This window comes from Anabrus simplex, chromosome 4 (assembly GCF_040414725.1).
Source record: "Anabrus simplex isolate iqAnaSimp1 chromosome 4, ASM4041472v1, whole genome shotgun sequence".
NCBI classification, from domain to species: Eukaryota; Metazoa; Arthropoda; class Insecta; order Orthoptera; family Tettigoniidae; genus Anabrus; species Anabrus simplex.
The window spans coordinates 304,955,590-304,983,377 of NC_090268.1; the positions used below are offsets into that span (position 1 = coordinate 304,955,590).

At 38.5% G+C, this 27,788-nt stretch overlaps 2 protein-coding genes across 7 annotated transcripts in view; one reads left to right on the forward strand and one right to left on the reverse strand.

Annotated features, from left to right (window-relative positions):
- LOC136871922 (acetylcholine receptor subunit beta-like 2) overlaps positions 1-19,799 on the forward strand; it is a 116,894-nt gene extending 97,095 nt beyond the window's left edge. The window contains exons 8-10 of one of the 2 annotated variants that reach the window (XM_067145650.2): positions 211-363; positions 10,750-10,922; positions 19,533-19,799. In XM_067145650.2, the coding sequence (XP_067001751.2) occupies positions 211-363; positions 10,750-10,922; positions 19,533-19,721 (515 nt within the window). In that variant the 3' untranslated portion in view covers positions 19,722-19,799. The remainder of the gene's footprint in view (positions 1-210; positions 364-10,749; positions 10,923-19,532) is intronic. The other variant, XM_067145651.2, reaches the window with a different exon arrangement.
- Use1 (Vesicle transport protein Use1) overlaps positions 1-27,788 on the reverse strand; it is a 195,817-nt gene that overhangs the window by 148,143 nt on the left and 19,886 nt on the right. For all 5 annotated transcript variants that reach the window (XM_067145655.2, XM_068227256.1, XM_067145652.2 and 2 more), the window contains exon 2: positions 20,290-20,427. The gene's annotated coding sequence lies outside the window, so the exon portion shown is untranslated. The remainder of the gene's footprint in view (positions 1-20,289; positions 20,428-27,788) is intronic.

A 27,788-nucleotide genomic window follows, 5' to 3' on the forward strand; every position in this document is an offset into this window, starting at 1 on the left:
TATGAGGTTTGTGTGCACAAGAGGGTTAACGATTTGTCTCACATTCTTCAACCTAGTCGTCTGTCATCTGTTAACAATGCAGAGCTTCAAACAACTACAGAGAAAAGAAATGTAACAAATATGACCTGTTACAAGATTCCCTTGGTTAACAGCCATTTGATGCAACTCATTTTGAGAAGAATATGAATTTAGTTTTGTTCTTTCTTTCAGTTTTTGGCACAATGACATTACTGTCCTTCTGGATATCACCAACGGATCCCAACAAGATGCTTCTTTCATGTCTAAACCTAGTGATAATGACGATGTTCATAGTGGCCCTGGGAGCAATACTGCCTGCACCAGCAAATCAGACTCCACAAATTGGTAAGCTAAGTCACTTGAATGGCCCACTTTACATCATAGATCATCCTCTTCCTCCTCCTCCTTTCCCCTTATCCAGCTCCTGCCAGGTAGGGGCATTTATGGTACTTCTCCACCTTCCTCCATTCCTCTTCCATCATTTTGCCCCAGTCCAGGTTTCTTCTTCTTGCACTCTTCTTTATTGAATTAATCCACCTTGTTCTAGGTCTCCCTCTCACTCTCTTTTCCTTTGAACTCCATCTCCTTCTCTGTTTTGGTATTGTTTTTTCTTCCATCCTCTGTAGATGTCCAAACCATATTAGTATATTCCTATCAATTCTCTCATATATGTTTCCTATTCAGACTTTCTTTCTCACATCTTCATTTCTCAATCTGTCTTTCCTTGTCTTTTCTACTGTACTTCTTTGGTATTTCATTTTGCTGGCTTGAAATCTACTCTCTTCCCTATTTGTCGCTATCCAGCTCCTAGCCGCATAAGTCAATATGAGTACATAATACATTTTGCACATTATCTCTTTACACTTCCTCAGTACTTCCTTATTTCAGACACGGTTTCTTACACTTTGGTAGAATGCATTCCCTGTTGCACCCTCCCACTAATTTCCATGTCCAGCCTTGTATTCTGTATTAACTGACTACCTAGGTATTTGAAACTGTCCACAATTTCAATTTCAATGTTTTGACCACCAATTTTCACAATGCCTTTCCCTTGTCTTTTTTCTCTTGATATCACCATGGTCTTGCCTTTTTTTGTGCTGATTTTCATACCATACTTTTCAATTTTCTTGTTCAGTGTATCAAATTGTTCTTGTAATTGTTTCCTGTTCATTCCCCAGACCACAATATTGTCTGCAAATAGAAATAACTTCATCTTCCCGTTCTAATATGCCTCCTTTGTCTCCTTTACAATTTCCTCCACAACTGTTAGAAACAAAAGAGATGACAGCACACACTCCTGTCTTAATCTAGTTTCAGTTCTAAATCATTCCGTCTTTCCAACCGGAGTCTCTACATTGCTGATGCAGTTGTTTCACAATGCTTGCACCATTTCTACAGTTGGTGTACCCAGTCTCTTTTTGACCATGGTTTCCCAAACTTTCTCCCTGGGAACACTATTGTAAGCCTTTGTCACATCTATGAATGTCATGACCAGATCATTTCCATATTTCCAAATCTTTTCCATTAATTGCCTCATGTTGAAGATTGGGTCCAATGTAGATCTTCCACTTCTAAAGCCATAATGTTCCTACTGCAACTCTTCTTGTACCTTTCTTTTCATTCACCTCTCTAATATCCTTTCCATTAGGATATTTTTCCCACTTGTGATAAGAGTGTGATTCCTCTGTAGTTATCACACATTTTCTTGTCCCCCTTCTTAAAGACTGGTATTATTATTCCCTTTTCCCAGTCTTCTGGCACATGTTTCTGTTTCCATATGCACTTTAAACAATCTGTACACCAATTGTAGTTCCACAGGTCCAGCAGCCTCTATCATTTCCACACTAATTTCATCCATCCCTGGTACCTTCCCCATTTTCATTTTATTGACTGCTAATTACACCTCTAACATTGTTATATCATCATCTACTGTTGAGTCATCACACTGTATTACTACCGTCTCCTCTGCACAAAGCATTTTATAACAATACTTCTTCCATCTTCTCTTTATTTCTTCTCAATTTGTTATCAATTCTCTGCCATCCTCATTCATCAGCTTTGTATCAACTCTTTCTTTCCTATTACTTTGTACAATTCCATACAACGTTCTTTTACTGCCAGCTCCATCAGTTTCCATCTTTCGTGTAAATTCTTATCAACTTTTCTCCTGTTACTAATTTCTTACATTTTCTTCTATTATCAAGATACTTCCTTTTGCTTTCTTCTTTCATATCTCTATTCCATTCTTACCATGCTTTCTTCTTTTCTTCCAATGCTTCTCTCACCTTCTCATTCCACCACGGTGTCTCCTTTTTCACTTCCGTCGATGTTCTATCCCACTTACCAATGCCCTCTTGAAGATGGATCATTCATCTTCCACATTTCCTACTTCAGTAACTGGAATTTGTTGTTCCAGTCTCTCCAGAAATTTTTCCTGTACATTCTCATCTTTTAATTTTCTCACTTTTATGTTATTATCTCTTATGTTCTTTAATTTTTCCATTTTCCCCACTCTCATTTTTGCTATCACAACTAGCTGTGGTCTCCATCGAATGTTTCTACTGGTAAAGCTGTTACATCTATGATTTGCCCTTCCCACCAAAAAAGTAATCAATTACTGATTTCATTCTTCTGTCACCCCCAGCCATATCTGGTATTTTTCCTGCTGTTTCTCTTCCAAAACCATGTGTTGCTTAATATCATCCCATTCCTCTCACAAAACTCAACTAGTTTCACTTCTTCTTCATTTCTTTTCCCACATCCATATGGTCCAATTACTTCTCTCTTCCCTTGTCTGTGCATTTAAGTATCCCATTATAATCACTTCCACACCAGTTATCTCCTTTTCTAGTCTCTCCAAGAATACCTCAATATCCTCCTTTTTGTTTCCTGTCTCTGGTGCATACAATTGTTGAAAGTCTTTTATTTTGTTCCTCATTCTCAGTCTAATTTTCATTATCCTGTCACTGACGTACTCTACCATATCCACATACTCCTCGAGCTGTTTTTAAATTATCAGGCCCACTCCATATTTCACCACTCGGCCACCACTCCAGTATATTCCTTTCCCCTTCCATTTAACTTCGCTCAACCCCATCATTTCTATACCCTCTTTATCCATAAAATCCACCACTTCTTCTTCCTTTCCTGTCCAGGTAATGATGTTGATTATGCCCACCTTCATGATGTTGGCTACTGGTTGTCCATTTTTCACAGTTCCCCCCAGTACCCAAGGAACTGCATGTCACTTGCAGGATATGCCCTAACCTTTTCCAAGGTAAGTTTAAAAGTACCATATTCATATTTAGGCTATTATTCTGGTGGGGCCAGACTCCCAGAGGCATTTTATATCTACTTTAGGCTGAACATTAGGCCACTCCTCAGGAGTGCAGATGCCTTTTTGCAACAGTTTCACAGAAGTACAGTGCTGCTGACAGGAGAAAGATCTTCCGTTTTATCTACCACTGGGACTGGGGTCCCCTTCTGCCATCTAAACCAATGACCAACTTAACATCATAGATATTATCTCATAATGCAGTGGTATACAAAACTTAACGGATGAAATGTAAATAGAAGTTATAGCCAAACACAAATGCATATTTCATTTGCTCCCTCTTTCCCATACTGACCTGAAATGGTGTTTATCCTATTATGTGTTTCTTTTCCTGTTCTTACCTCCCTACATATGATGTGATTTGACAATTGTGTCTTTCTTTTCATGACTTACATTGACCCAATGGGATCATTTTCTTTTGTGTTTATGCAGTGTTCTTGGTCTTTTACCACCTATATTCATCTTTATTTTATGTCTCTTTCCTTTATCTGTGCTTATCTGGCTGATACCTCATCCCGTATTTCCCACAACAAGATTGAAGGTCTGTCAAGATGACCCTGCATTGATGCCTGCCTTCCTGATGAAGCAGAGAAGCAGAAGCAAGCTCATCATGGGTGGACTCAACACGAACAATAGTGGCAGGATCCTCACACCATATCCTTACTGCACTCATAAACAAGTATAAGACAATGGGCATATTTGACTTGCTCCTTCATTACAACATAATACAAGAGATAGGGGTTATACTATGTCCCTAAGAATGAGACAAATAAATCTTAAATTCTTGTCAACACAATAGTCTTCTTGTTACTATCACAGTATAACTGCATTCAAGGAATAGCAGTGCTGTAGAACAGCATGTCACAGCTATACAATAGGCAAGGACAGAACTCTCAAAATTTTATCTGAGAAACGATGATGATTCCAAGATATCTGGAGTCTTTGGGGATTAGTTTCCTATTCACAGATTGATGAACCAAAAATGACACACACAAATTAGACTGACGCGAAGTATTTTGATATTTCATCTTGATTAGAGAGAAGAAAGAGTCCTATGCTGGGTGACAATTATAGACAGTCATATGATCTGATAAGCAGATCAGAAGTGCTACTGAGCATCAATACAGTATCTGCCTCTACCTTTTCTTTCCTTCGCTGACTAGAGTGGGTTGGGGAGTTGTCATTGAGAATCGCAACAAAACTTTCAACACAGAATGAATCAAAGCAAAGTATGTAAAATAACTGCAACTGCCTGTAACCTCTGCAAAAGAGCCAAAACATCTTTCATCCTCCACGGAGAATGCCATAAGCCAGTCTGCCGTAGCAGAACATTTCTACAGTACAGGCCATGAAATCCTCTTTGACCAGGCGAAGGTCATCGCGCCTGTAAAAGACTTCTATGCTCGACTGGTAAGATAAGCCATAGAGACAGAGCTGCGCCCAAATAACATCAACAGGGAAGACGGCTTTAAGTTATCAAATACATGGAGACCTGTACTGCAGAAATACATACATGCATAACACCATCGTGGAACAGCGGGACGCACTTACAAAACCATCGGCAGAGGGCGGTGAATCACAGCACGATGATCCTTAAGTCCAATTAGTGGGGTAGACCGTGGATAGTACGGTCATGACTTCCATGTTTCTTTGAATTTCTTTGCTCACTGTCAGAAGCAGAACTTAACATGCCCTCTGAAGGCCAATTCAATTTGGCTGAAAGCTCGGCTTCATTAAATAAATATAGTGGCTTTAATCCAGTATTCATTTATTTATTTACGTTAACATAAACTTTCCTATAAACACTGAATAGTACATTCACTATGTATAATTTCACATTAGTTAACTAATTTCACTGCCTTGGAGATTTGCAACATTTCTGACTGCATTTTGAATACTGTTGTTACATGCTTCTCGTGTGAAGATCAGCAGTGCTTACATTACTGTCTTCTCACAACATATTACTCTGACATTGAGTAAGATAGGTGTAAGGCATTTTACACTGTCAATGTAGTGTTTTCATGTACTTCACACAATAAAACTGTTTCATACTGTGTTGTCTATGTTGCCATGGTTAAAACTCTGGCAGATATTTATATAAATGGGAACACCCAATCATCTGGTGCATCTTATCCAAACTCTGCAGCTGGGCGAGTCTATGACACTATATCAGACATTTTTATGACTGTGGCAGGAGTATTGCAAGGATGTATGCTGTCTCCTCTTTTGTTCAGTGTGTTTATAGTGAATATGTCAAGACACAGGTCTTTGAATACTGGGATGGAGGAGTATTAGGTAGAAAGATGTCCAGAGTAGAACACATGGCTTGGAAATAACTCTAAAACCAAAGTCATGATCATGGACTGCGCTAAGAAACCAACCACCACCCTTACATTGTGAACGTGGTTGGGTATGACGTCAGCTATTTTGAATACGGTACCTGGGATTAGTTATTACCAATATAGGAGATTATGAACCTGAAATCCATAGATGTATTTTGATGGCAATGAGCTCAATGGCAAGATACCATTAACACCAAAATCAGACTTCTCTGAACACTCATCCTTCCTACTGCCACCTATGGAGCTGGAACGCGAAGAGTTAATAATAATTATGTTATTGTTTTTATGTCCCACTAACTACTTTTGACAGTTTTTGGAGATGACGAGGTGCCCGAGTTTTGTCCTGCAGGAGTCCACCGGACTGAACCAAGATCGAATCTGTCAAAATGGGGTCAGAAGGCCAGCGCCTCAACCGTCTGAGCCACTCAGCCTGGCAGGAGTACTGGCACAAAGCCAGAAACATTGGAAAATCTTCTGGTAGAGGGAAAAGTTTATGGTCATCAATCAAGAGGAAAAGCACCAACTCGGGAGGTGGACCAAATGAAGAGACTGATCCGATCAGATAGAAGATGTGTGAATTCATCCATCTCATCCTAGACAGGAACACTTGGAACCAAGTTCTACGATGACTTGCTACATGATGCCAACAAACCCTTTCAGAGGTTGGACTGAGGTTGCGTTCTCCACAATATGAGTTTGTAAACAAAGAGCCATGATTTATGTGCATTTCCTTGTGTAGTACACTCAACTGCACAAAAACTATTTCATTTTATATCTTCTTGAAACTCAAGGATATTCGTAAGGTGTGGATAGCTGATGGCCGAAGAGATGATACTTAGAATCCTACCACCTGCGCAATATGTTCATCCTATTTCAAAGAAGAGGATTTTGAAAGAAAATCATCTTCTGCAATGGCCAATTTTTGAGGCCTTACAAAGCAAACATAGTTTATTTTGATGTTTAGTTGCATACTGTACATTACCCCAGATTTCTCTGATCGTTGTTGCGGGGGTAACAGATATTTGCAAAACATAGTACTTTACACATGATGTTTTGGATTCATTTTCACAGGATGCATCTTTCTCTCTATGGATGAATTTACTGCCTTGACAAAATAACATATCTTCTTTAAAATGAAATCAAGGGAAGCAATGATACTCTGTATAAGATATGATCACCCTTAACATCATCTGTCTATACCTAGTTAAAGGTTTTGAGCAGCACCAGAGCCTATTTGTTTTTCAGAGTTGTCCTCAGTCAGTGGACATTTTGCAGTAGATTATCACATACTCCTGAGCACCAACCTACGGCCTTCCATACGTGTTTGATAGGATTTAGATCATGGAAATGGATTGATCAGCTGGATATGTCTTTTAATTTTCATCCCTTTCCAACAGCTATAAATGGTTTATCCTGGTATAATTGAACTTGAGACAAATGCCTCTAAGCAGGTGTATGAGGGAAGACTATCTTATTGCACTGGTTCACTGGTTATACTGCCTCCTTCAAGTTTGTGAATCTCTGGCTGTCTATTCAGCATTATTCCTTCCCAGCTGAGATCCTTTCTACTTCCATAATGATTATTTTTGGCAAGATTTGTAGTGAAATACCATGTTCCAATCTCTTGCTAGATTAGCGGTCATCCAAATCTGACACCAACTCCACTCTTGTTGGTAAAGAGCACATTATTTTACTACTCTTCTGTCCAGTACTTGTCTTTTCTACATCACTATAAATGGTACTTGTGTTGATGTGTTAGTTAGTCTATTAAGGAAACTACTTGGGTTGAACCAACCAGATTTCAGTGAAACTTAGGTACATATTCAAAATTTAATGGTAATCATTTTGCTGTAAAATCAACAGAATTGTTATAATAGCTGATAAATAGCTAGATAGCTGGACCAATTAACTCACATAATGGAGAATGACCTTGCCTATGTACTGTAGAATGTGCCGGCCCCGTGGTGTAGGGGTAGCGTGCCTACCTCTTACCCGGAGGCCCCGGGTTCGATTCCCGGCCAGGTCAGGGATTTTTTACCTGTACCTGAGGGCTGGTTCGAGGTCCACTCAGCCTACGTGATTAGAATTGAGGAGCTATCTGACGGTGAGATAGCGGCCCCGGTCTAGAAAGCCAAGAATAACGGCCGAGAGGATTCGTTGTGCTGACCACACAACACCTCGTAATCTGCAGGCCTTTGGGCTGAGCAGCGGTCGCTTGGTAGGCCCAGGCCCTTCAAGGGCTGTAGTGCCATGGGGTTTGGTTTGGTTTGGTATGTACTGTAGAATATACAGATAGTTCTGTTACATAAAATACTTTACACCGTACATGATATTTTAACAACATAAACAGAATTCCACATTATACAAACCTAGTTTACTATCAAGCACATGATATGAATATACAATGATGAGAAAAAAATGCAACACCTCAGATTTTGTATAGAAAGTGACTTACTTCATTAAAATCAATAACAAACTTGTGTTGTTGGTATATTTAAGATTGTTATTTGACTCACTACAAATGAAATATCCAGAGCAATTTTCATTGGGAGAAATGAGAGTTAACATAAAATTATTCACAGGGATTAAAAAAACTTACCAAGTTCACCCATGCTTGTATTAAAATTTAATGTTGTTAAAGGACATTCCTTTCACTCAAATGTTATGCTTATCATTGCACTGCATTTCTGCACCATCACACACACTGTCAGAACAGTGCATTGTCACCTCTTGCATGAATCAAAGCTTCAAGTCTTTGAGGTATACTCCTGATGAATGCCGCAATGTCCTTGTGAAGAATGAGTTCCCATTCTTCTTGAAGGACTTCCTCCAGCTCCTGCATAGTCTCTGGACTATGACTACATACTTTTTTCCCCAAAATGTCCCATAGATGCTTACGTGGGTTGAGATCAGGACTGCGTTCAGGTCATTTCATCAGTTTGATCCCTACTTTATCATGATACTGAAGTACATATGAAGATGTGCATTGTCCTGCATTAGCGGGAGATCCTCACCAATGAATGGTGCAAAAGGAAGAACACGTTCTTCCAGGATTTCTTCTATGTAGTGACCCACCTTCCACAAAGCCGAGCTCTGTTCGGGCAGCCAATGTGATGCCTGACCAAACCATTACAAAACCACCATTGAAAGTTATCCGTGAAGGAAAGTTGCAAACAGAATGCCTTTCTCCACATCTCCTCCACTCTCATCATCTGGGGATCTGAGGCTAAACCAAGATTTATCAGTGAAGAGATCTGTTCCCCACTGTTCACTAACTCAGTCTCGATGATCTCTTGCAAAATGTAATCAACTCTGTCAATGTCGACAGGTTAGATCTGGGTCAGTAGCATGTCTTCTGGAGTAGAGTTCAGCATCACGTAACCTCCTCCTCAGTGTCCACTCGCACCTCGTACCTGTAGACTTCTGGATTGAACCACGGTACTGTGCCAGCTGCGCAGAATTTGAAAGTGCAAGAACTCATCATCCGTTGCAGAAATTGAGCTCCTTTTACCAGATCCTGGCCTGCAAGAGCATGAAACCGGTTCCCAATACCTCTACATGGTATGTGAAATTGATGATAGAGAACAGTGCAACAACTCAGCCACATACTGCAAGCTGTGTCCATCCTCACCAACGTTCCTGCCCTAACGCCATCTTCTAAGCTCAATGGCATCTTCACTCCCTTAAGTGCTGTTTAACACTGAGGAGAAGGTATCAGGGTATGGAAACAAAGATTGGCATTTTTGCGATATGCTGTAATTCTCAGCTGCGTAACACTATAACTTTGGTAGTCTATTGTTGGCTATTATTGCCTATTGTTAAGTTCACTCCACCGGCAATTTGGCAATCTTTGAGAATATTTCCTAAGATTCAGTCCATAGGAAAAAGTTAGGCTAATGAAGGAAAGAAAAGGTACAGAAACATACTCTATTGATGTTCATTATATGCTCATCAGAGCACATGCCAGTCGATAATCTTCACCCAGTACAAAGCTCTTCTTTTTCTCTGATCAAGATGCAATATCAAAATAGTTTTAGTGTCACTCTAATTTATTTGTGTCATTTTTGTTTCTTTAATCTGTAATGAGAAACCAAACCCTCTGATTCTTAGCATCATAGTATATAATCTGTATCTCTCATATAATAATGATGGAGCGAGTCAAATATGCCTATTTCTTCATACTTGCTTCTGAGCAGAGTAAGGATATGGTGTGAGAATCCTGCCAGTATCGTTAGTGTGTAGCCCACCTTATAAGCAGAACACATATCATAGAAACTTAGTAAGCAGTAAGCGTTACACAGTGTTCAAGATTTATAAATCAGACTGCGATAGCAGAATTAGAACATTAATGTGGCCATGGAGATGCAATGTTTTCTGATGAAGATATCTTCGATGCACATCAAAATCTTGTGACCACTGGAGTTGCAATGAAAGCCAATATTCAGTCTTGGCAGTTCTGGTTCAAAAATATTTGTGTGTGTGGCTCAGTCCTATTATTTTCTAAGACAGGCTCGCTTATTAATAAGCAATGAAGCACTACATGGTGAGAATAGTGAAGACAGACTGACAGAGCATCTTATATTTCTGTTATATTCAATTTTCTTTCTTTGTCCACTGACATGTGTCATTACAATTATTACACAATTACAAGCATGTAAACAAACCATAAACTAGTGTTTAAATCAGCAAAACCATAAACTAGTGTTTAAATCAGCATAATTGTGAATATACAGTAAAAAGTGTGATTCATTAGCATTTAGCCACACGTAAGATTCCAAGCTAATTTCTCCAAAGGCTATCTAGAGCAAAGCATGATATTAATGTCACCTCAAAATGCTTGTGGGAGTCTCAAGTGAGACTATTTCCTATCCCTATTGTAATGTTTATTTCCATATTTTATTTATCCACTTTGAGTTACTGGCTATCTTCTTACTTCGACAATCTCATTATTTGATCTATGTAATTATCTGCTGAAACCTGAACGAAGAACAGTTGTATTGATTTATTTTTATTTTTTTTTATTTTTTATTTTATTTTATTTTATTTTTTTTCCAGTGTTAACCTACAGTCATGGCATGGTTGCTGTTGCAATCTCTCTACTGATTTCTGTTCTGGTCATTGGACTCACAAGGTACAACCACATTCATATGCTGCCCAGCATGTTGAGACATCTTATTACAATGAAGACCTTCCAGATCATGTTATGTTTGCCTTCTGGAATCAAAAAGGTATTATAAAATAAAATAAAAACCCTGAGGTAATATGTTAATAATAAGTGGAATTATTTTACAGTACCTAGCTAATACAATTGTTCATGGGAGACTGGGTATTTTTGGGTTGTTGGACCCACCTGGCTTATTTTGGGTTCAGGCCAGGGATTTAAGACTGGCTGCCCTTCCTATCACCATGTGTTTTTCAGATGAAAGTTCCAATCAAGGGTCAAACCTCAGTCCTCCAGACAGAAAGCCATCAGCTAAGCCACTATGCTAATCATGCCCCATATCGTTTAGGTTATCAGCTCGGAGGCTGGTTAAATCTTCAAACAGCACTGTGGAAAGTTATGTGGAAATACTGCTGGTAGTGCTTAAATGAGGCATACTAGACAAGACGAGAAATGAGGTAGTTTGCGATTGCTTTCCTCACTGGGCCAGAAAGTGCTATTGCAGCACAACTGACCCTATGAGTAATGCCTTTCATAATACTCAGACATACTATAGTCATGCTCAGAAAATCATTACTCAGTACCATCCATACCTTAGCAGCTTCCATACTATCACAGCCATAAATGAGACTCACACTTCAGTTAATGCTACATTTTACTCTGGCCTGTACCAAGCGACAGATGAAAAAATACTGCATACATCAAGAAATAGCAACAGGCATATGATTGTATACATAGACCTTCAATGTTAAAAATTTTACAGAATTTTGGACTTCACCCTAAATTGATTAAACTGATAGAACTTACTTTAACTAATACCATATCAAAAGTACAGTTTAGAGGAGAGGTTTCTGAACCACTTTTGATTAATAGAGGTTTAAGACAAGGAGACTGTTTATCACCATTATTATTTAATTGTGCAATTATTAATAATAAGGAAATGGTACAAGGTCAACCTGAAGAACATAAAAGTTGAAGCTCCAAACAAAATTTAAGTTTAAACTGTTTAGGATGATGTTGCTCAATATTCAGGAAACTCAACACCAAATTACATCTCTACAGGAAATAGCACAAAAAATAGGTCTTGCAATATCCTTTTAAAAAACAGATCATGTTTATACATCCCCCACTAGTAAATAAAATAACAATTTATGTGCAAGAAATCAAAATTGTTGATAAATTTAAGTATTTAGGAGAAATCATAACTTATAATCTTAATGAGAAGCCAGTTTGGCATAATAGAATAAATTAAACAAAGTAAAGCAGAAAAATTAAGACATTATAAAACACACAGCCAGAAATAACTTATGCTAGTGAAACCAGTTTTAAAACTACTAATACTGGTACAGCTGAAACAGACAAAATAATTAAGACAGGAAGAAGAAGAATTAGAACATTGCATAAATAAACATTATCAAGTTAATGGACAATGGAGAATAGCATCAAATAGAACAGTTTATAAGGAAATTGAACCAGTATTGAGCACGATTAGGAAAAAATGTATATCATTCTTTGGACATCTTATCAGAACACCTGACACCAGAAGTAGCAGAAGAATAATTGAAAAAATATGGAATAGCAAGACCAAGATTAAATGGATCACAGAAATTAAGGAAGCTATTAAAGAACTACAAACAACAATAGGCAAACTCAAAAACAAAACAGAAAATATTAAGATACTTCAAGACACACACACCGGGCTAAGACCAAGATCAATAAAAGGTCTAATGGGAGGGTATTTTCAACAGAACAAAAGACGGCATCATCTCTCAGAATGAAAAAATATTGGACTGCTAAGAAATCAAGAAATCCTTTGTATAATTGACTAGAGTGGTCCAATGTAAACCATAAAATGTAAAATAAATAAATAAATAATTTATTTTTTTTTTTGCTAGGGGCTTTACGTCGCACCGACACAGATAGGTCTTATGGCGACGATGGGATAGGAAAGGCCTAGGAGTTGGAAGGAAGCGGCCGTGGCCTTAATTAAGGTACAGCCCCAGCATTTGCCTGGTGTGAAAATGGGAAACCACGGAAAACCATTTTCAGGGCTGCCGATAGTGGGATTCGAACCTACTATCTCCCGGATGCAAGCTCACAGCCGCGCGCCTCTACACGCACGGCCAACTCGCCCGGTAATAAATAAATAAATTAATAATAATAATAATAATAATAATAATAATAATAATAACAACCAATGTTGGTTACTATGTTCATAATCTGCAATCTAAAGAAAGAATCCCATTCAATGGTACTTTTTCAGGCAAAATAATCGTATGTCAATGGGTTAATAATCACCTAATTTACTTGATCCCAGTCAAATCCAGGTCAGGTGCTGAATCAAATAGTCCCAAAGTATAGAAATTTGTTGACTTACACTTCTAGAATGCTTATTAAATATGCGCAGTGTTACTGGGATGAAACAACTTAATATTTATATTCCTTGACAAGGAATTTGAACCACATAGACAACACTTCATTTTTTAAATTTCCATATCCACTGGCACCCTAACAGGAAACCTGTCAAAGATATAAATTTGTTATTGTTATAAACTGCAACCAGATCTCATCAAATAGTAATATAATACTCAGATGAAAGGCCTGAAAACATAATCCTCTTTACGACTCCATACTGTGCCATTTCACTGTCCTAAAATGATAATTATATGGAGCTAAAATGGACGCAATGGCCAATATCTAAGTTAAACATGATGCATGAACCCAGTCATTTATATCAAAAAAAGACACGGTATATATCGAGATTGAAGTAGAAAAGATCAATATGGCAGTAACTGAGACAAAGAACAATTCAGAGTTGTTAAGACACTGTACTATTGAGAAATGTTTTTTTTTTGCTTTACGTCTCACTGACACAGATAGGTCTTATGGTGACGATGGGATAGGAAAGGCCTAGGAGTTGGAAGGAAGCGGCCGTGGCCTTAATTATGGTACAGCCCCGGCATTTGCCTGGTGTGAAAATGGGAAACCATGGAAAACCATCTTCAAGGCTGCCGACAGTGGGACTCGAACCCACTATCTCCCAATTACTGGATACTGGCCGCACTTAAGCGACTGCAGCTATCGAGCTTGGTAATGACAATTTAAAGAGCAAGCTTAAGGAACAGTCGTGTCAATCTCAAGAGACTAAACACACCTAAAATCTCAAGATGTAAGAAGAATATCATTGAAAGAAGATGATTTACGAGATCTACATTTATTGGAGAACGCGTAATTATGAAAGCCGCAAATAAAACTGTGAAATAAGAAGAGAATCATAAAGAAATTCATACACTGAATTATCGCGACGGCAAAGAATAGGCCTTGATACAGTCAAAAGGAAGAAAATTTTGAGACTACGGAGAAATGGCCAAATTAACTTGAAAAATAACAACTATAACATATATATTTGAGACAAGGGCAGCCATGTTGTTGTTTGAGTCATCAGTTCATAGACTGGTTTGATGCACCCTTCATGCCACCTTGTCCTGTCCTAACCTTTTCATTTTTACGTAACCATTGCATCCTACATCTGCTCTAATCTGCTTGTCATATTCATACCTTGGTCTACCCCTACCGTTCTTACCACCTACACTTCCTTCAAAAACCAACTGAACAAGTCCTGGGTGTCTTAAGATGTGTCCGATCATTCTATCTCTTCTTCTCATCAAATTTAGCCAAATCGATCTCCTCTCGCCAATTCGATTCAGTATCTCTTCATTCGGGATTCGATCTACCCACTAACGGAATCACTGCCATCTGTTGGCTCACTGGAATTGTTTTCTTTTCGTGCAACTTTAACAAGGAACCTGTCCAATGACTGTTGCTTTTGCCTCTTTTTGAGGATTTCACGAAAATGTGACATAGCATTGTCACTGAACTGATTCATCGCTCGCACTGCTACAGCCTTATTCGGGTGGTGTTTTTCTACAAAATTTTGCGCCGTTTCCCACATTTTGCACTTCTCCCGAATCTCACGCTAGAGGCTTTACGTCGCACCGACACAGATAGGTCTTATGGCGACGATGGGATAGGAAAGGCCTAGGAGTTGGAAGGAAGCGGCCGTGGCCTTACTTAAGGTACAGCCCCAGCATTTGCCTGGCGAGAAAATGGGAAACCACGGAAAACTATCTTCTCCCGAATCTCAGTTGAAGTGAGAGATTCCATTGACTTTTTCTCCTCCTCTTCCTCGGACGAGATCTCCATAACCTCCTCCTGTTCTTCGTGATGCAGGTCTATCAGTTCGTTGGTGGTGAGTTCCTCGCAGTGTTCTTCCACCAGTTCTTGAATGTCCACGTCATTCATCTCCAGCCCCATGGTCTTCCCCAAGGACACAATTTCGTCAACAATCGGCGGCTCATTGTCACCAGCAATCCCCTCAAAGTCACATCCAAGAACACAGTCAGGCCGCAGCTTTCCCCAAGTGGAAGTGAGTGTTCTCTTGGTGACACCATCCCAGGCTTTATCGATGATCTTCAGGCAGTTCAGGATGTGGAAATGATTTCTCCAAAACTCTCGGAGGGTAAGGTTTGTTCCTTTGGTCACTTCGAAGCATCACTGAAATAGCACTTTGGTGTATAGCTTCTTGAAGTTCGAAATGACTTGCTGATTCATAGGCTGGAATAGTGGAGTAGGGTTGGGAGGAAGGAACTTAACCTTAACGAACTTGAATTCCTCCATTAAGTCATCCTCAAGGCCGGGAGGATGAGCAGGATCATTGTCCACAACCAGCAAGACTTTGAGCAGCAGATTATTTTCTGAAAGGTATTTCTTCACTACAGGACTAAAGACCTCGTTCATCCATTCAACAAACAAACAGGGGAGGAGAAAACTTAGGCCCACGTGATGCTCATATTGCGGAACCACACTCGCTTATCAAGTAACAATTTATTTAAAATATTTGCTCATCTTGCAAAACACTCGTAGACCAAGTTACTTGCATTCCGAGGTTTCACTGTACAGGGCTTTCAAATGAAAACACTGCCAGCTGCAAAGACTTCTTAGTGAGCTAGCTCCTTACGGTTGAGATAACGAGTATCCTCGAGGTAAAGACTGTTCCGGAAATGATGTACTACACAAACTACTACTACAGATACTGATAAGCAACATGCTTACCTTACAGAAGGTGCTGGAAATGATAGCCTTGTTCTCCTAAACAAATCTCACAACACTTAAACACATTCTGAAAAGTACGGAGCTCTCCTGGAGAGATCCTTTCAATCTCAGATCGATTGTTGAGTTATAATTCTACTAATGTGTGAGGTTTGAATGGCACTCTTTTATATTTCCTTAAAAGTAATAATTACGAGGACTTCAAGGGAGCCGCAAACTTTCACTTAGCCTGTCTTCACTTCATTCACTGCAAAATTACTATTAGCTGCTGTATGAGGTCTTGCCAAATCTTGCTGAAACTAAGCAAAATCTTGCTCATCAACAGTTAGCTCTGCAAAAAACACACGCAGAATTTGTGGAATGTATCCCCTCTGAATTCATGGTTGAAATGGACATTACTCATTGGTCACAAATTCTACTGTCATCTGCCTATTGACTGCTTTGCTTCTTCACCTCATGACCACTCAGCCATCACTATTTCAACTGATGCATTCATTAAAACCAGTGACGTCACATTGACTATTCTACTACGTTCTTCCGACGTCCAGAGCATTCTTCCGCTCTTTTATGCATGTGTATGTGTGTTTGCATATGCCAAGCTTTGCATATGCCAAGCTTCCTTTCCAACCACTATTTATTCAACCTCAAGCCCATACTCTTTGGAAACAATTTTCTGGGCCTGTTGGAGAGAGAGCTGCTGCAGTATTCCTGTGCCTAACACATTTTTGCGAGTGTTTATATGTCTGCGTGCATTAAACTTTCTCCGTAGAAGAAGCAAATCAGGTATGAGCATTTCTAGAGACTATTATTCATATGGGGAGTTTAATTCCGCCTCGTTTTGGAACCGAGTGCCTTGCTTCGTATCCTTATATGGAACTTCATTTTGAATAGTGTTGTCCCTGCACAGACATGTTCTACTACGTTATTTAAAATTTAAACTCTGAACTGAACTTCCGGTTTGTGGATGATTTTCTGATGCTATCTCAATGCAATATGGACTATGCTACCCTCCCTTTGAACCTTTCCTGATTTTTGTATTCAAGTCTTGTTTAGGTAATATTTCTATTGTATCAATGTTGCCTTTGATGTTTTCTGTGTATCAGGTAAGTTACATGTATTCCTTTTGTAAATATTCACAGTTGGGAAGTTTATATCACTAGATGGTATTAAAACTCTATGAGCATTGACCCCTCACTTGTATCTAATTGTTATTTAGCAATTCTTGTTTATATTGTATTTCCCGTTTGGTTCTTACTGTTGAGATTATGTTGTTGTAATATATTAATTTTCGATCCCTTAATGCACACGGAAATGTTTCTTTTCTCTTCGGTAAATGACCTTAAATAAAACATGCTGGTATATCATATTACCATGTATATTTAGGCCTACTTCTTTTTTGTACTATCCACTTTCAGATCTCTACCCACCTGTCCACTCTTCCATTTACTTTTGGGTCTTTGACTATATTGAGTAACTGTGCTTTATGTCACTACCAACTATATGTATATTATTATAGTACTTTACGTTTGAGCTTGGTTTCATCCACATCGACCTTGGTGCCAAGCTATATGAGGAAATCTATTCTTTGGTAGTTATTGTTGTTGTTATTATTATAATATCATCATCATCATCATTCTGGCGGCTCATAAGTTAGGATTGTCATATACTTAATGTGTTAATACGATCGGTGTCTATACAACTGTCGATCTTTATGCTCATCTGGTATATTGGCAACTGAGTTCATCAACTGATAGTGTCAGCTGTGATCAACCCCTCTATATACATTAATGGTGCTTGGTGTGAGTTTTCCCCTATTACTTTGCTAGCAGAGGTAAATAAACATATCATGGTCTACATGAAAAATATTGGGCCGATAACCCTCCTATTACTAATGGCACACCAAACACCAACCTACCGGGAGTTGGCCGTGCGGTTAGGAGCGCTCAGCTGTGAGCTTGCATCCGGGAGATAGTGGGTTCAAACCCCACTGTCGGCAGCCCTGAAGATGGTTTTCTGTGGTTTCCCATTTTCACACCAGGCAAATGCTGGGGCTGTACCTTAATTAAGGTCACGGCCGCTTCCTTCCCATTCCTAGGCCTTTCCTGTCCCATCGTCGCCAAGACCTAACTGTAGATTCACAATTACTTTGTCAATTTTATATATTTTTCATCTAAACAGTGTTATGTGGCTGAAGATGTTGATAATATACGAAACATGTACCACTTTTGACCATTAAAAATTGCCTTAAGCAATCATTGTATCGACTAGGTGGAAAATAAATAAATACTTAATTGTGAATCTATTGAAGTGCGATACGGACCATGAAGCTGATTTTATGTAAGACCTAACTGTGTCGGTGCGACGTAAAACAAATAGCAAAAAAAAAAAAAAAAACCACCAACCTTTGTAAAACAAAATTTTGTTAAAAAAATTATCTGGTTCCTTGGAGCTTCAATAGTGACCATTACTGTTACTTGCCCACTTAAACAGAACCAAGATTCACTGTAAAATTACAAAAGTTGTATCTTTAGTAAGTCACCAGTTCATAACCGAAAACTAAACACTCATAAAATCATGCTCAGGAAACCATATCTTGGGGTTTCAGTACACAAAGTTGGGTTGCTCTTTTAGGTGCAATAGTGGTAGCCCTATGTTTGCTTGATGTGTAAGCTTGGGGGGTGATTTCTGCAGAGAAACAGCCAGTCTAACACTGATTTTGTCTACTTTTGCTTCGTTTTTATCGAGCTGTGAACCTGTGATTCAAATTTACTTACCAGTCTTTTGACTGCACTTCTTGAAAATGGATAATCTTTAAGAAATGTTAATAAATTCTCTTTGCGGCCAACGAAGAGGATGAAGTTTAAAATAAATGTTGCACAGAAATACGTGCTCTTCGTTTATTAGCCGAGTAACCCAAACTGAACCAAAGACAAAAAAGATACAGGAAAGATGTCTGCCATTAGTCAGCACTTAGCCCACTCAGCAGCAAGTCATCACTGTGGTGGCCAGGAGCGCTCATTCGCTATGAGATCCCTGCAGCTGGCAGCATTTTAACTTGAAAGCCCCGTAAATTTAAAGTGATATTCAGGACAATCGTATGTGTAACCAATCTCAAATAACTCATATTGAATCACCACACTACATAAACACGATAATTGTGAATAGTTTGCCTCACTGAGAGTTCACTTTTGATTTACATGGAGTGAACTTTTGAGATTAGTTTTTCATTTGCTGCTCATATTGCAAGTAAAATATCTATTCTGGTCATTTACTGAACTCTTGATGACCACTTTGTGATGTGTAACATTTATCTTCTATAGGTCATCATTCTATACAGAGGTATATACTTTTTACTACATCCAAAGGTAATGTTCCTGTCCTTTTCTTGTAGACAAAGTTTTCCATTAACAGCTAATACTATGCACGTGAACTACATGTTGTGTGGCACTTTCAGAGGTATCAACAACGTAGGCCTTCTCATTCTCAAAGTGGGATAGGTTCTTCATTAATCAAATATTGCTATATCGAACTTATCCAAAGTTAATACTTCTAAGAATTTCTGTTTCAGGATTCATCTAAATATCAACATTTACAGGAAAGTGGTAACCAAAGTGAGAGTTTTGGTCCAGACAACAAATCAGCAATTAGCCACTGGGAAATTCAACAGGAGTGGATACTGTTTGCTACAGCTGCTGATCGCCTGGCTTTTATTATTTACATCATTTATCTAGCAACAGTAATGATCAATCATGGCTGAATAAATATAAAGAGTACATAATGGCAATGAGTATAAAAACTTGTTAATTATAAGGTAAAGTAATTATTCAGAAAATAAATTTATACACAACTGATATTTATGCATTAAATATTAATTCAAGATCTGATCTGTGACACATTTTCTTCAAGGAGACATCAACCTTAATGCATTATGAAGTGTTATCATTACTAAAACAAGCACTGCATCAAATGACAGCTAGTTAGTGTTTTCTTTCAATCCACATCTGTTAAAGGATTATAAAAGACATGAGGTGCAGCAAATGCAGACAGTTCTATTAGCATGTATAAAACTTATTCACTCCCTCTGTGGATCAGTAGTAATGTGTCGGCCTCTGGATGCCAAGAACGTTGGTTAATCCTGGCAGAGGTTGTCAGGATTTTGAAGGCCAGAAAAACTCAACACTTTATGTTGTGCGATGTTGACATCTCTGGCGATATATCTGGTGTTTACCCAACAAAATTGTATAAATACATATATTTATTCAGTTTTCTTGCATGACCTGTTTTATGAATTACATGAGCATCTCACCTTGTTTTATTGTACTTACCAATCAAAACTGGCACTTGAACAGGCACTGTGGAAGGAATATTTGTTTCATGTTCAGATTCACCACACTCCTCGATTTCTGTTTATGTGCACTTTCATTCAATGCATCATTCCCTGAGGGATGCTCATTACCAGAAGCCTGGGAATCATCAAATGGCACACAATCAGAATTGGCATCATTAAACAAATAGTGTCTCACAGTAATCTCTTCACATTGAAGAACCTGGTTGCTCAATTCTTTCTAGTTACTCACGATCGATGTCTTCAATAAGGATAAATAACACAATGTGCAGAAGAAGTGTAATCACACCAGCATTGGCAATAATCCAACATAGGGTAAAGGTCACTACACACAGAAAGCTAAGATAAGCTATGCTATGCTAAGCAACGCCAAGCTATATTATGCTATGTCACGCATACAAAGCTAAGCTAAACTATGCCAAGCAGCCGTTTAAAGATGGCAGATTAATTGAAGAGGAGACCTTTTTAATGGCCGCTGCCGTGGAAGACGGAAAAGGAGAAAGAAACATTAAGAGGAGAAGATCTGTACACATGAAATGGGTAGGAGAACAATTAATGGAGAATTCCATCATTTGTTTCTAGCAATGCAGGGAAATAATGAAGAATTAAAAATTACGTTCATCAAAATCAGTTTCATGAACTTCCCTCTGTGAGGATGATATGAAGAAAAAATGAACATGAAGTACCTAAATTATAGAACAGGGCTGGCCACAACGAGGCTCCCGAGCCGCATGCGGCTCTTGAGTCAGTCTTGTGCGGCTCTTGACACCAACCTTAGAGTTATATTAAATAATATAATTAATGGAATCTAACAACATCTTGCGGATGGCGTCAGTCAGTAGCACTGATGTGCGGCTTAACGTTATTAGCGCTGGAGGTCAGTGGTAAGACATGGGACGCGACTGGCTTCACCTCACGACACTGGCTCACTGACACACTCTCCCGCTCAAAAGCATTATCTTCCTTGTAAAGATATTTCTGAATTGGCCCAGATTGTATTTAGCTTTCACAGCAAAGTTGAAGCTTTTTGGGAAAGATCTTTAGACTAAAATATTTTCTCACTTCAAATGTTTGAAGAAAATTACTGAAAGCCTTCCTGGCGTTCAGGTGGAAACTGAAGATTACAAGAGTAAAATGTCTAGCCTTGCTGAAGAAATCAATGGCAGATTTAATGATTTGAGATCACTTAAACCTTCATTTTCATTCCTGGAAAATCCTTTTTTCTGTTGATGTTGTGCGCGATGGCAGTCCTGTTTCATCACCAATAACAAAGGATACAGCAGCTGTAGAGTTGGAGCTACAAGAACTGCAAGAGGACGAAGGATTAAAAGGACTCAAATGAAGTGGCATTTCTACCATAGAATTTTGGAAGAATTTTCCAGAAGAAAAATACACACTAACAAAACAGTGTGCCAAAAGACTAACCTCAATCTTTGGGACTATTTATATGTGTGAATCACTGCACTCAACGATTAAATTAATTAAATCTACATATCGATCTGAACGAACTGATGAACAGCCATACTTCAAATAAAACAGCAAAAATGAACACTCAGAAAAAGCACTTCTGAAAAGTAAAATCTCATTCCTTGATGTGTACCTGAAAATAATGTTCTGTGTAGTGTATAAAATAAACGTTCCTTCATTTGTTATAAAATGAAAAACATATCTTCATTTTATATACCATTTTCTAAACACGCTCCCAATTTTTTGTCTCCTAAATTTGCGGCTCCCAGAAGTAAGGTTAGTGGCCACCCCTGTTATAGAATGTAGAGTAAAAACGTATGTAAAAGCAATAAATGATATGCACAATCAATTTCTAGAGTATCATTTATTTCTTGCCAACAGTTGTCTTTCATGGTTATCTTTAATACTATGACACACAAGTAGGCCCGGGAGATGACCTGGGGGAGTCTCTGCAAACACCTTGAGACTCTGGCAAAAAAAAAAAAAATGTGTGTGTGTGGGGGGGGGGGGGGGGGGGTGATATGCGATTATAAAAACTTGGCAAGAGAGTTTTGGAGGTCAGTGGAAGGCAACAGCCCAAACCATCACTGAAATCAACCCAAGAAGTTCATGGCAATGGACCTCTGTATAAAAGACTCTGGAGGTAAAACTTCCTCTCAATCAGATCTCCGGGAGGGGAATATATCAAGGTTTTCTAATAGAGATGAAGAAAGGATGAGTAAAAGTCCTAGAAAAAGTAAACAGATTTTGAGGATGGGTACATGGAATGTACTAACTTTATTACAGCAAGGAAAATTGGAAAATGCTAAACAAGAAAATGCTAAAAACAAACTTGACATACTAGGCATGAGTGAAGTGAGATGGGGAGGTAGTGGAGAAATGGATAGTGGAGGATATACACTAGGACACTAGGAAAGTTTTGCAATGTGAGTGAACACTTTAGACTTTTCCAAAATAATTTCCACCACACTCAATACACTTCTCCATACATCGAAACCAGTCACTGAACCAACTCTGCCACTTTTCTTCGGTTACATTTTCACACTCTTGATCCCATGCTACCAGAAGCTCCTTGTCGGATGCAAAACGCCGCCCTTTCAGCTTCATCTTCACTTCTGGGAAGAGTGCAAAGTCACATGGGACAAGATCAGGTCTGTATGGAGGGTGATCAAGCAGTCAACCCTGATCTGCAAGAAAATCCATTGTTACATTAGCACGATGTGCCAGAGCATTATCGTGATGCAAGTGCCAAGTGTTGAGCCGTGACCCTGAACGGAGCTGCTTACGAGCCTGGATGACCTGAAGCAGACAAGTCTCACTGTACCACTTCGCAGTAACTGTCCTTTGTGTTTCTAGCACAATCCGAGTCAGGATGCCCCGTTTAATGAAGAATACTGCAATCATCCTTTTCTTCACTGACCTTGACTTTTGCACAGTCACAGGAGTACCCTCATCTTCAAACAGCCACACCTTGTTCTAGGATTTTGTTGGGACATCGTAATAATAAAGCCAAGTTTCATCACCTGTAATGATGCTATTGACGTTACGCGAAGTCCCATTTTCAAACTGTTTTTGCATTTTTCGGCACCATTTCACTCGATGTGCCCTTTGTTCCTCTGAAAGTGAATGGGGCACCCAAAGGGAACAAATCTTTCTAACATGGAGATGGTCGTGTAGAACTGAATGAACAGCTGGTGCAGGGATGTGGAGGGTCTCTTCTACCTGCCGATATGCCAACTGCCTCTCTTGCTGCAACATTTTCCTCACAGCTTCAAGGTTTTCCTCAGTCACTGATTCAGACGGTCGCCCAGAACGAGGATCGTCTTCAACCCCAAAATTTCCACTCTGGAACTCTTTGTACCAGCGGAAAATTGTTGTCTGATGTGGACAGTCTTTTCCCAGCACAGGAGTCATTTCTTCCAGGCACTGGTCAACAGTTAATCCACGAGCAAAACTGTAGCGGATAATTGCGCGATATTCACCTTCAGACCATACTGACATCTTAACTTGCTTTCAATCTCACTGCTTGGTAACAACTGGTGTGAAGGTCGCGCCTTGCTGTCTTCTAGACCGGTTTTCACCCCTCTTTTCACCCTTCATTATAACAGGGGTGTCCAGCCAACCGTTTTTGCATATTGCAAAACTTTCCTAGTGCCCTATTACTCAGGTACTGAGTGTAGTGGACAACATGGAGTAGGAATACTAATTAAGAAAGATATAAAGCCTAAAGTGTTGAAGATAGAATATGTAAATGAGAGAATAATTATGCTAAGATTGAAAGGCGATCAGAAAGATTTAGTAATAATTCAAGTTTATATGCCAACCAGTCAACACCCAGAAGAGGAGGTGGAGGAATGTTACGACCAAATAGAAGAGATTAGTAGAAGAGAAATTAAGAATGCATGTGTGGTGATAATGGGAGATTGGAATGCCGTTGTTGGAGAAGGACATGACGACAAAATAGTTGGAAAATATGGGCTTCGAGTTAGAAATGACAGAGGTCAGGTGTTAGTTGACTTCTGTAAAAGAAACAACATTGTTATTGGCAATACATTGTGTGAAAACAGTAAAAGGCAGAGGTATACTTGGACATTTAGTATTAATAATGAAAGCTACCAAATAAACTACATTATGATACAACAAAGATATAGGAATGGCTTAAAAAAATGCAAAATATTATCCAGGAGCAGACATATGTTCTGATCACAACCTAGTTGTTGCAGAACTGTGCATTATTAAATTTAAAAAGAGTTAGGATAAGTAAGAGCAATGAAGTGATATGCCTTGAAAATCTGAAAGAAAACAAAAATGTTTTAGAGCTGGAAGAGAGGCTTGTTGAAAGATTACAAACTGTGTTAATGAAAAATGGGAGAGATTTAGAAACAATCTTAAAGAGACAGAAAAAGAAGTTCTGGGAACAAAACGAAGGAGAAAAAAAAGAAAGGAATGGGTAACTGAAGAAATGTTGGACAAAATGGAACAAAAGGAGAAAGTGGAAAAATGTAAAACAATCAAGAAGGAAGAAAGATGTATTGAAAATAAAATAATGAATTAAGAAGGGAGATTGAACATGCTAAAGAAAAGTGGATCAGAGAAACCTACAGCAAAATAGAACGGTTGGAAAGTGAAGGTAAATTTGACATGATGTAGAAAGAAGCTATGGAGTTAACATTCAAGGATAAAATGAATGGAAATGGAATGACTGAGATTAAAACATTGGATGGATAGTTAGTAAGTGGGCCTGAAACAGTTAAGGAACGATGGAAAGAGTACATAGAGTGGTTATATGATTGGGACAGCAGACCAGATGAGAGTAGTGTAAATTTGGAGAAGGAAAATGAAATAAATGAAGATCAGATTGGGTTCAGTATATTAGAAGAGGAAATAGAGGCAACTATTAGGGAAATGAAGAATGGTAAGGCAGTTGGTGTACATGAAATACCAGTTGAACTACTCAAAGTATTGCAGGGGAAAGGAAAGGATATGTTTGTAAAACTTTGTCAAGAAATATACTTGGAAATGGCCAAAAGATTTTCTAGAAAATATAACAATACGAATAGAAAAAATGGAAAAAAAGTAAGAAATGTGAAGAACACAGGACACTAAGTTTAATTTCTCATGCAGCTAAAATACTATTAAGAGCAATAAACAGAAGGATTTACAGACGAATGGAGAATTATATTGGTGAAGAACAATATGGATTTAGGCATGGAGTAGGCACAAGGCATGCCATTGGTTTACTGAAAGTCAAAGGAGAAAGGTACATAGAGAAAAATATAAAAGTATACACAGTCTTTGTGGACTTAGAGAAGGCATTTGACAAAGTGAGGAGGGATAAGCTCTTGAAGATACTTAAAAAACATGGAGTGGAATGGAGAGAGAGAAGACTGATCAAGGAATTGTATTACAACCAAACAGAAAGAGTGAGAATAAGAGGAGAATTAACAGAAGAAATCAGACTGGGGAAAGGTGTTAGACAGGGTTGCTGCTTATCACCAACTTTGTTTAATATTTACTTGGAGGAAATTATTTGTGGATGCTTGGATGGTAAAAAGAGGTGTCAACGTTGGAGGTAAGAGAATTGAATGTATAAGATTTACTGATGATATGGCAGTAATAGCTGAAAATGTGAGGGACCTCTGCAAAATGCTGAGAGAATTAAACAAAAAGTGTGAAGAGTATGGAATGAGCATAAACAAAGAGAAAACCAAATCATGATACTTGGAGGTAAAGGTGAAAAAGCAACAATCAAGATAGAAGGAGAAATTATTGAACAGGTGAATAAGTTTAAGTATCTTGGAAGTATTGTGACTGAAGACCTTCACTCTATAACAGACATAAAAACTCGAATTGCCTTAGCCAAGGAAAGCTTCAACAAGAAGAAAAAACTGTTGTGTGGCCCGCTAGAGAAAGATATGAGGAAGAAACTTGCAAGGTGTTACGTATGGAATATAGCTCTATAGGGCCCTGAAACATGGACATTAAGGAAGGAAGAACAGAGAAGAATAGAGGCATTTGAGATGTGGACTTGGCAAAGAATTGAAGGAGTAAACTGGGAAGATAGAATATCAAATGAGGAAGTTCTGAAGAGAATGGGAGAAGTGAGGAGCATGCTGACCGTAATCCAAAATAGGAAGAAAAATTGTATAGGGCATAATCTAAGACATAATACTTTACTGTGACTAGCAATTGAAGGGATGATAAAAGGAAAACAAGGAAGGGGAAGGAGAGGATATCAGTTATTAGACAGCATTAGAAAAAGAAAGGAAGATTATGCAGAAGTGAAGAAAAGGGCACATACAAGATCGAGAGAGATGGAGGTCACAGCCATGACTGGACCTGCTGGATGGCAGAACAACCTATGATGACGATGATGATGATATATTTTTGTATCTCTTCAATCAGTCTTTCTTCCTTCCTTACATGATAACTAATAAGCACATAAAAATTAACTCATGAAAGCCATACACATGTTAAATGCTAGGCAAAAAAAAAAACACCATTATGTGCATGCGCAAAGCCAGCTACAGCTATGAAAATCGCCTCCTTGCTGATGTGTAAAATTTAGCTTGGCATGGCTTAGGTTAGCGTAGCTTAGCATAGCAGTCTGTGTGTGTCATTCCATATAACTTCATGGGAGCGATTTTTTTTGTTGGATCGCATAAGACAGCGTAGCTTAGCTTAGCTTTCTGTGTGTGGTGACCTGAAGAGGAGCAACAGCACAGCCATATTTAAGTTCCTTGCAAGTTATGGAGGAAAAAGTGAATGTGTGGTTGAAAAAAATGTGCAGCGAGTACTCAAGGGTTAAACAATGATGTGCATATTAAATCATTTAATAAAACTTATGACCTATGGTTCATTTCTATTTCCTTTCATCCTTTCAGTACAGTACTAAAGAATGGTTACATAAGCTCTATGCATATACAGTAGTATGTCTTAACGAAGTATGTCGATAGGTTGCCTGGACTTTTGCACGATTGATTTGAGCCAAGTGTTTGTCAGATGAAAGAACCTCAACTAGTGCCAAGATATAGGAAGGACCAGCTGGTGAGGCCTGTTCACATCTCTGGGACAATATATCATACAACATTCTTGAACTGCAATGTAGGTGTACAAAATTCCAGGTCCCCTCCATGGCTCAGATAGAGCCATAGCCATTGTTCCAAGTTCAAGGCCATGCTAGATGGAGTAGAGTCAAGAGAGATCTCCTTAGAATATGAAGTCCATTTTGTTCCATGAACTCTCAATACACATTAATTTGCTGTCTCCCCAGAGGTGTGACAGACTTTACATGCTAGCATATTCTTATACCTGGACCAATAACCTAGATATTAGGCCCCTTAACACAACAATCACCATCTTATAACTTGGAATAATAATAATAATAATAATAATAATAATAATAATAATAATAATAATAATAATAATAATAATAATAATAACAACAACAACAACTTTACATCCCACTAACTACTTTTATGGTTTTTGGAAATGCTGAGGTGTCGCAATTTA